This window comes from Dama dama, chromosome 13 (genome assembly GCF_033118175.1).
Source record: "Dama dama isolate Ldn47 chromosome 13, ASM3311817v1, whole genome shotgun sequence".
Lineage (NCBI taxonomy): Eukaryota > Metazoa > Chordata > Mammalia > Artiodactyla > Cervidae > Dama > Dama dama.
In genome coordinates this window covers 11,626,002-11,638,611 of record NC_083693.1, presented here as the reverse complement: position 1 = coordinate 11,638,611, position 12,610 = coordinate 11,626,002, and the positions used below count along the sequence as shown (strand labels likewise).

The 12,610-nt window shown below is 33.6% G+C and overlaps 1 protein-coding gene across 5 annotated transcripts in view; it reads left to right on the top strand.

Moving 5' to 3' along the window:
• Window positions 1–12,610, top strand: part of UBE3A (ubiquitin protein ligase E3A) — a 90,539-nt gene that overhangs the window by 68,381 nt on the left and 9,548 nt on the right. For all 5 annotated transcript variants that reach the window (XM_061158546.1, XM_061158547.1, XM_061158550.1 and 2 more), the window contains 3 exons: window positions 8,039–8,183; window positions 10,676–10,881; window positions 11,470–11,634. In XM_061158546.1, the coding sequence (XP_061014529.1) occupies window positions 8,039–8,183; window positions 10,676–10,881; window positions 11,470–11,634 (516 nt within the window). The remainder of the gene's footprint in view (window positions 1–8,038; window positions 8,184–10,675; window positions 10,882–11,469; window positions 11,635–12,610) is intronic.

Genomic DNA, 12,610 nt, shown 5'->3' with positions numbered 1-12,610 from the left:
AATATCTAATGATGGGCATGCTGTGATGCAGTTCAGTGAATTCATTTTATAAGTGACTTTTTGGGGAGGTGGGTGAATGTATATGATACTATATAGTATAGGAACACATTGACTTTTTTTTTTATTGTAAGCACTATACTTTTGTTGTTGCCCTGTCCAAGTTTATAAATGTTCCACAAAATATTGATTGTCTTGTATCGTGGTAACTCTCTCTTTGAAAAAGAATAAATTTTCTAAATCTTCACAACTAACCCCCGAAGTTTTTTCATTCAGAAGAAGAGCAGTGGATGTTCTAGAGCACAGAGCAAGGGGACTTGAGAGATACCTGATAATAAGTATGAATGTTAAGTCTTAATGGGGAGAAGTGGTAGGATAATACCACACCATGAAATATAAGTGGCGTCTAAAAATCCCATGGTGTAAAATGTGTGAGGTAGATGAGGTGACCCGGGCAGGTTGGAGCATGCTGCTCTTGGGCGTTCCTGCTGGGTCGCCCTGAATATCCCTGTGAGGCACTGCTGGGTGTGAGAGTTTCTTCCCACTTCAACATGCATACAGACTATGCAGGGCCTTAGACAACTATTCCAGGAATCTTATAATTAATGGTGCCTGTATCATCATTCCAATCTAGGGAGATTAAACTGGGAGAATACTGAGAATACATGTACCCTCTTTGAGATAATGTTGCGTTTTGTTCATTCTTTACCTCCACAGAAAGTAAAAATTTAGTGTCCTCATTTAAGAATATAAGCCTGACTAGAAGACAGAATCCAGTTGCCAGTCACATGTACCAACATCTACATTTGTCAGAGGGTTCTTTATCACAGAGTATTGTTGTATTTATAATATTAGGTATACCTGGCATTGCTAGCTGTATTTTATTAACTTCAAGTAAAATTTAATGGCAACTAAAATTAAGATATAGTCAGTCTTATATACTAATAAAGGAAAAGAGCCCATAGCACAGATAACTATAAAGCAATGATACTTATTTCAAAATGTACTTTAGTTTTAGAATTAGATTTGTTTAAAACTGAGAATTTATAAAACTAAATCACTGGGGGAAATTGTTGGACATCTTGGAAATTAAAAAGATGCAGAATTCTGTACTTCTCTGTTACTGTGTGTGTGTGTGTGTTTAATACCAAATATATTTCTAGTGTTGAAGATTCTACATTATTTAAGAAACTCAGGCAGTTTTTCACCAGAGACAGGAAAGGGCAATAGTTGCTTGAAGTAATTACCATTGCTGCTTTCTGGTGACGTTTTCATTTTATTTTAGTGGTTTTGAGCTACACAAATAATAACATACTGTACTTAATAACTGATCTTCAGGCACCCAATAACTGATTTTCTATAGCTTAGCAGAATGGTAGGATATTGTATAAGGAAGTGATGATGCTTTATAGAAAGCATGTTGAGGTCTGTCTGTGAATTTTCATTGTTAGAACAGAAGAGCAAATCCTAAACTACACGCTTTATCTTTGTCTTGGGGTTTGGGATCGATTCTTCCATCTGCTTCCAGCAAAAGCTATACCTGACCTTTAAAAGCAATGAAATTAACTCTGTAAGACTCAATCCAGAGTTTTAAAAAATTGTCTGCCTTACTAACTGCCTTTCTGAGAGCCTTACTAAACTCTCTCTCTGCCCCTGTCTCAGTCCCCTGATACCCCAGTAAAGCAAGATTAAGGACCTACAAAAGTTTAGGTGCTTATTGTATAATTATTTTATTCTATTTTAAAAATTAACCTTCAGAATTTTGAGCAAATAATCGTTTTGGTTTATAAGGACTTCCTTTGAGCAAGTGTTAGAGTAAAGTTAACTGTGAGCTTTTAAATTATGCTAACATATTTTTCCCCCCATATGTTTGGCTTATTATATCAAAGCTAATTAGTGTTCACTGGGTAACATCTGTACTTGAATATTACCATTTCAGAAACCCTTTGTGTGAGGTACTTTGCTAAGCAGTAAAGATGTAAAGATGAATCATGACTGCTGAGGAGCTTAGGGGCACACATTAAACAGATTTTAGTCTCATTTTCTTCCGCTCTTCACTTCTCTCCCTTCCTTCTTTCCATCTTTCATAACAGTGTGAAAAGATTTTTTTAAAGCATCAGAGTAGATCATGGAAGTCAAATTGATAATCTGCAGATGTTGAGGGAACGTTCATAGCAGGTGATGTAACACAAGTAGCGTAAGGTGATCCTCTCAGGGTACACTGTAGAAAGTACTGATGGATTTTCAACATCTTGTTCCCCAAAGACCTACTTTGCCTTTTTTAAGCCTCATCTTTTTATATCACAATTTGATAAGCAAAATAAACCTATTGACCACTATCTTGTGTGCATGCATGCTAAGTTGCTTCAGTTGTGTCTGACTCTGTGTGCCCCTGTGGACTGTAGCCCACCAGGCTCCTCTGTCCATGGGATTCTCCAGGCTAGAATACTGGAGTGGGCTGCCATGCCCTCCGGGGGATCCTCCTGACCCAGGAATCGAACCCGTGTCTCTTATGTCTCCTGCGTTGGTAGGAGACACTTTACCACTACTAGCACCACCTTGGAAGCCCAACCACTTTCTTACGACCTGCTAATTTTGAACTACAGAGTACCGCCAGGAAAAGAAGAAGAGATGAGAAACTTTGTGGTGGGTTCAATATTAATAATTAAATAATTAAGGTTATAAGGTCTTAGACTTTTAAGAGCTAAAAGAAGCCTTAAAACCTGTCTACTCAGTTTATAAACGAGGCCTGGAAATTAGTTACTACATATATGGCACTTATGTTTTCTGTTGGATCTTATTTGTCAGTTTATTAATTGTAAGACTGACTGACTTGAAGGGAGGGGTAGTAACTTCACTTACTGATTACAAACTTTTTATTTTAAAAGAAAAATAGTATTCAGTGGTTTCATGTACTATGTAATTCAAAGCAGAGTAGCAGATTGTTCCTTAACTGGAGTTTTTGGATGACAATAGGAGTATTATTAGTATTTACAGCATTTTTATCAAACTTAACAAATAATTCACTGGTTGTAGGGCACACTGTTATTACCATTAAAAAGAAAAAATGCTGCCAGTTTAGTTTTGAGATGCTATCAATTTTATGTTATATCCTGATTTCAGATACATAAAAGTATAAAAATAGAAAAGCAGATTTTAAGAATCAATGAAATATGATAATGTATCAGTAGTCTTTCCACAAATAGATATCAAGATTGTTTAAGAACTATCCCTACACCCTTAAATTAGTGGAATATTTCTCCCTGGAACTTATTTTCACTATTTTTTGTTGTTCCTTAGGAAAGAGTACAGTGATGATGTTGTTTAGTTGCCAAGTCATGTCCAGCTCTTCTGGGACCCCATGGGCTGTAGCCAACCAGGCTCCGCAGTCCATGGGATTTCCCAGACAAGAATGGAGTGGGTTATTATTTCCTTCTCCAGGGCATCTTCCCAACCCATGATAGAACCCAACGTCTCCTGCATTGCAGGCAGATTCTTTACCACTGGGCCACCAGGGAAGTCCCAATACAGTGATAAATAGGCTTAGAACTCAGCTTTGAATTTGAATGAGAACAGTTCTAATGTGACGAGGTTATTTACAGTATTTTGCTAATACATTTACCTATTTGTATGCTCTTTTAAGTTATCTTTTAGGTAATTTGTCATTTTTTCTTAGACAAAGCATCTCCAAGGGAAGAGGATGTTAAAAAATTTTTTAATTACCTTTTATGTTAGGAGATTGAATGAGGGTATGAGTATTGTAGGAGACAGTATTACCATCGGTAACGTGCCCCAAACCACCTCACATCTGAACAGGAGATGTAGAATTGGATAGGAGAGTCCAAAAAAGATTAAAGTTGATGAGGACAAATGACTGGACTGCCAGAGATCATGCTCAATCTCTTCTAGAAATCACTCACCCTTTTTTTTTTTTTGTTATTTTTCTTTTGACTTTGCTGGTACTATCTAATCTAGTCCCCAGCATTTTCCTTGATAGACACCCTTTATTGTTGTTGAAACAAAACTTGATTCTTTACTTGTCAGCTGACTACTTTTAGGTCGTCCTTTAGGAGTAAGATTACTCTGTGGCCCTTCAGTATGCTTGATTGTATCTTCTCCGTTCCCTATACTGTGCTTAGTGCAGTGGCCATTATAGTTCCTTAAGGCTGATTCTAGCTGAAGAGCTTTATGCTTGGTTTATGTCCTTTAAGTAGAAGAGAATGAAGTAGATCTACGTAGATTCTCAGCACCAAACAATAGTTTAAAGCAGTGAAACTTGTCCGACTCCTTAGTGTTACATGTGAGGAAAATGAAACTCAGATTCTGACCTACAGAAATTAATGGCAGAATTGTAAGGAGAACTAACCGTTCCTGGTCTCACACAGGGAGATATGATTATATATTTGGCTCTTACCCAAACATTTATAGTTAAGATAAAGCAACTTCATCTGTATAATTTATAGAGAAGTGAAAAAACTAAATGTGTCTGGATAATTTAAAAATCTTATTCTAGTTGATAATCTAATGCAAGAGACGTGGGTTTGATCCCTGAGTCGGGAAGATCTTCTAGAAAAGGAAATGGCTACCCACTCTAATATTCTTGCTTGGGAAATCCCATGGACAGAGGAGCCAGGTGGGCTACAGCTCATGGGGTTACAAAAGAGTTGGACACAACTTAGTAACTAGACAACAACAAGAAAACCTGTGTATAAAAATAAATGAAGGATGCATATAAATTCTCCTTTTCAGAATGTTCATTGACATATTCTTCCAATTTCCAAATATCCAAATATTCAAGATAGCTTTTGATTTAAAAAATTCAATTTTAAATGGTATGTGTCTACTACTTTAAGGAATTTACCTTTGCCATTTAGTTCTTAAGTCTTTTGTAATTGAATAATGAAATAGAAGTGCTTGTTTTAAGAGAAATAAAAATAAATGCAGTCCCTTAATAATGACCTTTGTCAAAATAGTTATTGCTAAATTTTATGTTTTGTGTTTGTTACCACAATCAAACATCGTTTTTGTAAACGATAGACTATTTGTGTCATTAATGATACCATATTTTACAGAACCGTGTTGTATATCTGATAATCTAAATAATAGTAGGAAATTTTCACCCACTAAATCCAGTTGCCATCTATTTTTCAAATCCTTCTTTTTATGAATATTTGCATTTGAATATATCGATTCATAATACATATTTATTGCAATATATACTTAATGTAAAGAGAAATACAGAAGTGCATAAGGAAGAAAAAAATCACTCAATATTTTAAAAAAGGTTGTTGCTAGTCATTGAGGAGGAATAGAGCATAGTAAAGAGCTTGCTGCCTCAACTAGAATCTCTGTTCTACCACTTAACTGACTAACGAACAAGTTTATGAAACTCATTTCTTCAGGTTACGCTTCTGTAAAATGGGGTTAATAATATTAACAACCTGATAAGGTTCTTGTGAAAATTAAATAAGTTGATATATGTAAAGTGCCCTGACATATTAAGTGCTGTATGTTGTTTCGTTGTTAAAGCCGTAATAGTTTTGTTCTTTAATGGCTGAGTTGTTAAGTTTTTAGCCAAGCCTGAAAAAAACATTTGAGAACTAATAAAATAAAATTAATAATTTTGCAGGGAATTTATCTCAGTGTTCCATATACATTTACTTACTTATTAGTATATTTGTATGCTTATTTTTACAAATAAAACTGAAACAGATAAAGTGACCTTACTTTACAATTACCATAATAATAGAATATGTTGCGTTAAATTCTTTTGGCATTTAGGGTGGGGGATGGAGAGTGAAGATTGGTGGAAATGGAAAGACATTAATATGTTATTAAGAGTGAAGTTTAATTTGCTTCACTTGTCTATATGAAGTGTCTTGGGTAGAGCTAAGACTGGAAAATAGGGCCCTCTGAATCCTTAGAAACTACACCAAATCTGTTAAAAAGTATCAGTTACATTGATAATGGAGTTACCTCTCAGTCACAAATGCTAGTGAGGAAGAGACAGAGGACACATAGTTAAATAACAGGTAATTATATTTTTCCACGTTGAAATACCTTGTAATTGATAGAAGCCTGTTTGTATTGTAAAGGTGTACATAAACACTGATATACATTTCTATAACACGTAGGCAGGTGGAGATGAGCGGTGGATTTCATGGCAATATGGAATATTGGCCTGGTGGGTAAACCACATTTGAGCTAAAATGATAATTGTAACTTAGTCCTTGGAATTCTTTATAGCCAGTGACTTGAAACAGATTTCCAACTGGAGCTGTTTTTTTCCCCTAAGTTTTAAAATATGAGACTACGGCTATAAAATCAAGTTGAAAATCTTTTGTTAAAAGAGCAAAATTGTTTTAAAAGTTAACAACATGATGCATTATCTTAAAAATATCACCTGCTCTAGAACGCTTTCTCATGCATTGTTTCTTATTAAGCCTTCACAACTTTGCAGTAGGAATAATACTAGCCTGTTATCTTTTTTCTTTGCAGATGAAGAAACAGGCTTAGCTGAGTTCTTTGTGAAAGTTTAAAGGTTAAAACTTAACATTAAGTGACAGTTGGGATGAATACAGAGTATTTAACTTAATATTTCCACAGCAACACTGTCTCAAAAATAAATTATCTTAATGCAACTTGGCATAAAAATGATTGTGCGAGTGTTACAGACCACTATTGTACAGAATAGACATTCCTTAAAGATTCTAAATTCACAGAATCAGAATCCTGCAGTTGATTTCCAGGAGATCATTTTGGCTTTTGTTCAGATGTTTTTGATTGCAACCCCTAAGATACGTTTTACTCCTGTGCATATTTGCCTGTACGTATAATTGAAACAAATTTCACAGAATAGTAGATGCTAGTACTGTGTAATGCATTCTGATTTTTTTCACTTATTTGGTTTGCATTCAATGGATTGAGCTGCCCACTAATGAATTGCAGTTGGCAGCTTGAAAAACATTGACCTAGGGCAGCTGACCTGAATCTTGAATTGATGAGACTTTATTTTTTATAGACACATTAGAATGTCCAAAATAGTGATGTTATCTAAACTAATTACTTTAGGACTGACTATAGTATACTTACTCTGATGATGTTTGCATTGCTCAAAACCATTTTAAAGATTCTAGTTGTAATAGTTGCAAAAATCTGAATACCCTTAATAAATATATTCTATTTTGGCAAATTTAAAATCACTTTGGCAAATAAGATGGATGATCAGTCAGGCATGCTGTTAGTAAATTTCATATACATAAGACAAATTGCAATGTAAATGTTTCACATTAGAATACGGTGTTGATTTTGTGATTAACTTCATAATAACTGAGAGCAATCACTATTATTTGATAGATACAAAAGGCATTTGGTAAAGATTTATAGTTGAAGAAATGTTGAAACTAGGATTTGATAACTGTTAGTAAGAAGTTAAGAGTAAGGATATCAGCAAATATATGCCTCATCTGCTTTCAAAAAAGTGAATAGAAAATGTTTCTAATCCACTAAAATGGTAATTTATATTAAAGTATTAATAAAAGACCATAAACTGCTTCCTTAAATGTATTTTTCTTGATTGAAATTATGTTATTTATAATTTAATAGATAGACTTAATTCTTGAGTTTCTGTTCTAATAAAGAATTACGAGTCAACAGTTTTAAGTCAACTTCTGTACTCCTTTGTTTCTCCTGAAATAATTTGAGGCATTTTTGCTATCTTGACTTCTTTCCCCATGTCTGAATCTTACAACCCAGGTTTGTTATATACATAATTAACAGGAAATCTAATTCTGATTTCATTTCAAATCAGTAGTTAGAAAGTAACCCTTTTAGAATTCTATGCCAGTTTCTTTTCTATCCTATTTTTCCATTATCTGTGAGACTAAATCTTTGCCTTTACTGGCTTTTTACCAGTTTGCTTCCTGTTTCAATTTAAAATATATCAAAAGCATTATCTTTTATTTGCTCCTACCCCTACACTTTATTTTGTTTTCATCCTAATACTGGCTTTCATCTTCTTTCCACTTGTTCCACTCACTAGCTAGAGATGATCGCTATGGAAAATCCTGCAGACTTGAAGAAACAGTTGTATGTGGAATTTGAAGGAGAACAAGGAGTTGATGAGGGAGGTGTTTCCAAAGAATTTTTTCAGCTGGTTGTGGAGGAAATCTTCAATCCAGATATTGGTAAATATTTTAGTGATGTTATCATGGTGTCATATCTTTTTGAATTAAGAATTTATTTACCTGTGTTTACAAATATTTTCAATTATGAAGAGCAACAGAAGATTTTGGTATGAGTTAACTAGAATCACAGATAATAACTGAATTTGTGGGCTTTTGGGATTGATCCTGCATCACTCATTCATTCAAGTTCTTATTTAGATTACTTAGCAAAATATTTTAATATAGGAAATTATCTCTTAGGTAAAAGAAATTGAAGACATTTTAGAATGATACATTAAAACAGTTGAAGAAATGTTTTGCTCTTTTTCAATCTAAAAGGCTCATCACCCATAGCATTTCTGAGATAAGAGTTTCATAGAATAATGGTCTGAAGACTATTGAGAATGTCTCACAAGCTCAAAATTTGGGTGTACTGATTGATAGCAAATTAATTTGGTTTATTTCCTACAGCATTTCTTAGGCTTAATATTATAATATTTTCTCACACTTTTTGGACTCCAGAACCCTTTTTCCATCCCACATCTAGTAGCTTTTGCTTTCCAGAAGAGTTTTCATTGAACACGATTTGGGAGAGATTGATCAGTCTGAAAGTGAAGAATTTGGGTTTCACTGATAGACAAAATAATAGAGTTGGCAAAGTAGAACAGGAAAAAGACAACAGCTTCCTGGATAGTATACTCTTGGATAATTCTGATCTGATTTAATTTCTACAGTATAAACCTTGGTTACTGGGGTTGCTTACTTTTAAAATCGAATGCATGACAATTAGAGGAAAAGAAGTCCTCTAAAGGTACCATCATAATTGTGAAGAACGTGGCGTAGAATAATGCACATCATTTCCTGTTGACTCTCAGTGTGTGTACACTGAATTGACTTTTCTGTATTTGTTGTTAGTCTGCTTATAAATGGAAGTAGACATTTTGACTTCATGACATAAACATAGTTAAGGTAAGACTTAGTATTTTAGCTAATGTTTTTTAATAATCTGAAGATTATGTCATTTATATATAATTTGCTCAAAGTAAACTTAGATGTATAAATCGGTGCTGTTTTTGAGATAGAAAATTAATATTAAGCTTCATTAAAAACCATGGTGTTTTTGAGATAGAAAATTAATTTAAAAACTTCCTATTTTTGGTGAACTTTAGCTCTAGGTCTTTATGTATCTAAAAATGTTAAACCTTAGTTATAAAGTATATTTACATTATATGCAGAAATACTTTTAAGAAAAAACATACATTAAACAATTCTGCTTGAGAGTGAAGCAATTAAAATGATGACAATAGAAATATCAAAGCGGAACATTTTAGAAAAGCCACCCTTTATATGGAGCTTTTCTCGTAGGGACCTGAAGATAAATGTACCACAAATGGAATCTCTTGGACTTTTAAGATTATCATCTTTCAAGCCCAAAGATGAAAGTAGTGACCTGTGTAATTTACATTCTCATTAATGTATAGTTTATAGCTTTTGAGTCCAAGCACTTACATTTGTGATATTTCTTCAGATTTATTAACTACAATTATTTTTAACTGTTCTGGTCCAGTTAATACCATATTTATAATTAAATGAAGTTTTTAGCACTTCACTAGATTTTGTAATTTTGGCCTGTAAAAAAAAGTTGGATATAAACTGAGATTCACGTATAAATTAGGTAATTTATAAAATTTTATTTTGTGAACATTAAGTTGCATTAGAGAAATGTCTTAAATTCATGTTCTTAGGATCAAGGGGACCCTTTAAATTTCCCTTTATATTTAACTTCACCTGGATGTGAAAATGAAGAAACATTTTTAAAGCTTTTTAAAAAACTTAAAAACTGCTTGATTTCTTAAAAAAAAAAGTTGATTTCTAAAGTTTATTCTATTGGAACTTCCCCCTCTTTCCTAGATTTAATTCTTAGTTTTGTTTTACTTTTTGACTCACAGTTAACATGTGTATTAAATGGCTTTGGGTTTTGGACATAATCTTAAGTTTATTAAGTTTGCCTGAGTTTAAGTACTTGGCATCTTTGTTAAAAAGGTGCTTGAAAAACTTCATGGAACCATTATGCAATTTGGAAGAAAAAAGATTTTTTGCTATGAAACTCAAAATTGTTTTTTAAAACAGTACATATGGATTAAATATGTTTTAATAAGTGAAACATTTTCAAAATATTCTTTTTGCATTTTTCAGCCATTCAGTGGCGAAAATATGAATGCAAGTTAATTTCTGATTTGTGTTAATAGAAGATTAGAGAACTTGAATTTAATAAACAGTTTTCCTAACTTAGAAAATGCCAGCAGAGTGGCTTATTACTTTAAATATATGCTACACAATTTGTAGCATTTATGTGTATTTGAACTTTGTTTTCTCAAGTCCTGATGTAACAGAAAAAAGCCCTAATGCAAAATACAATTATTTTATATTTACTTTTGTATTTTATATGTATAATTATTTGTTCATCTAATATAATATGAAAGTAATGCATTTAAAAAAATCATTTCTTACAGGTATGTTCACATATGATGAATCTACAAAGCTGTTTTGGTTTAATCCATCCTCTTTTGAAACTGAGGGTCAGTTCACTCTGATTGGCATAGTACTGGGTTTGGCTATTTACAATAACTGTATACTGGATGTACATTTTCCCATGGTTGTCTACAGGAAGCTAATGGGGAAAAAAGGAACTTTTCTTGACTTGGGAGACTCTCATCCTGTAAGTCTTGTCATTTTTTATTCTTTTAGATTTTATTTAAAAGCAAATATAGAATTTAATTTATATAAAATTTTTAAAGCTTTGATTTGAAATCTTTGTTAATATTTATACCTAGTAAGATAAACTTGTTTTATTATCTATCTGAAATGCCATAAACACTTAAAAACTTGAAGAACTTGTTACAAGCAAGTCAGCTTTGCAGAGGGAAGGTTGATTCTGTAGAAAAGTGTTTCCAATTTTTTTTTTAATGGAATCATGAGATTGTTGGGTTAAGTCAGAGCTGTCCTTAGTCAGGGGCACTGGTGGCTGCAGCCAGCCCCTTGAGATGCCTCTAAGGCTCTCGTTAGAGCACAGTGTGAGACCCATAGCTAAGCAGCTGGTGTGGGGTTTCTCAGCAGAGGTAGGTGTTACCAGTGACTGACCGTCTTTCTTTATGTCTGCATAGAAACTACTAGAAGAGGGGTAATGTTTGTGCTTTAATTCTTACTGTTGGTTTGTTTTTTTAATCTTTTTCCCAAGAAGAGTGATACAAATTGTTGTATTTTATAGTTCTGTGGTAGCCTTAATTTTTCCTTTTCTGATTGATAGGTTCTATATCAGAGTTTAAAAGACTTACTGGAGTATGAAGGGAATGTGGAAGATGATATGATGATCACTTTCCAGATATCTCAGACAGATCTTTTTGGTAATCCGATGATGTATGATCTAAAGGAAAATGGTGATAAAATTCCAATTACCAATGAAAACAGAAAGGTAATAAATGTTTTTATGTCATCCTTGTCTTTGTCTCTTTAATAACAGAATTTTAAAGCATATATGTGTGCGTTTGTGCGTGCACTGCTTCAAGTTGTGTCCCACTCTGTGCGGCCCTATGGCCTGTAGCCCGCCAGGCTCCTCTGTCCATGGGATTCTCCAGGCAAGAATACTGGAGTGGGTTGCCATGCCCTCCTCCAGGGAAAGCACACATGCTTGTAGTTTTTAAAGAAGTTCCTAATGTCATCTGTACAGAGAAATCAAGTAACTAAGTTCTTATAAATGAAATAGCCACAGTTCTTTAAACCTTGACTGAAGGCGGGCATGGAGCACGTGGTTGGGCACTGAACCCCTCCTAAAGAAAGAGGCCCCGAGTGGGAGATGGTGCCTGGCTCGGTGTGGCTGTGGTGTGAAGCAGGAAGAAGGCTGTCTCTCATATTAGGCTGTAAGGGGGTAGGAACTAGGGAAGTTCCTTATAACCAAATGGTCAATAATTGCTTCTAATGTACACACAAATACACGTGCCTCAAATAAATATCTGAAAAGTACTGAAGAATAAATATTTTAAAGAAATCAGTTTTGTGTTTTCTGTTGACTAGAAAAGTATGCATCTGGAAACGGGGGACTAACTCAGAATACAACCCAGGGGAATTATGATATATATAAAACCTTTAAAAAGAATGTTTATATTAATACAGTTTTTGAAAAAATATATTAATTAAGTTGGGATACAGAGTATATCTTCCATTTTTTATTTGGTACAATAGCTTGCTCACCAAGTGAAACACCGATATTTTTGTTGAAACAGAGAACAGTAGGCAGCTTCCCAAATATTCTAGAATAGGAAACATGAAAGACTTCCTTGTTTGCTCATTTCTAGTACATTGCACTCTATTAAAAATGTTAGCATTTAAAAATTGATGTATAAATGGTTTAAATGTTTTTGTGTTTGCATGACCTAATTGAGAGAACTTTA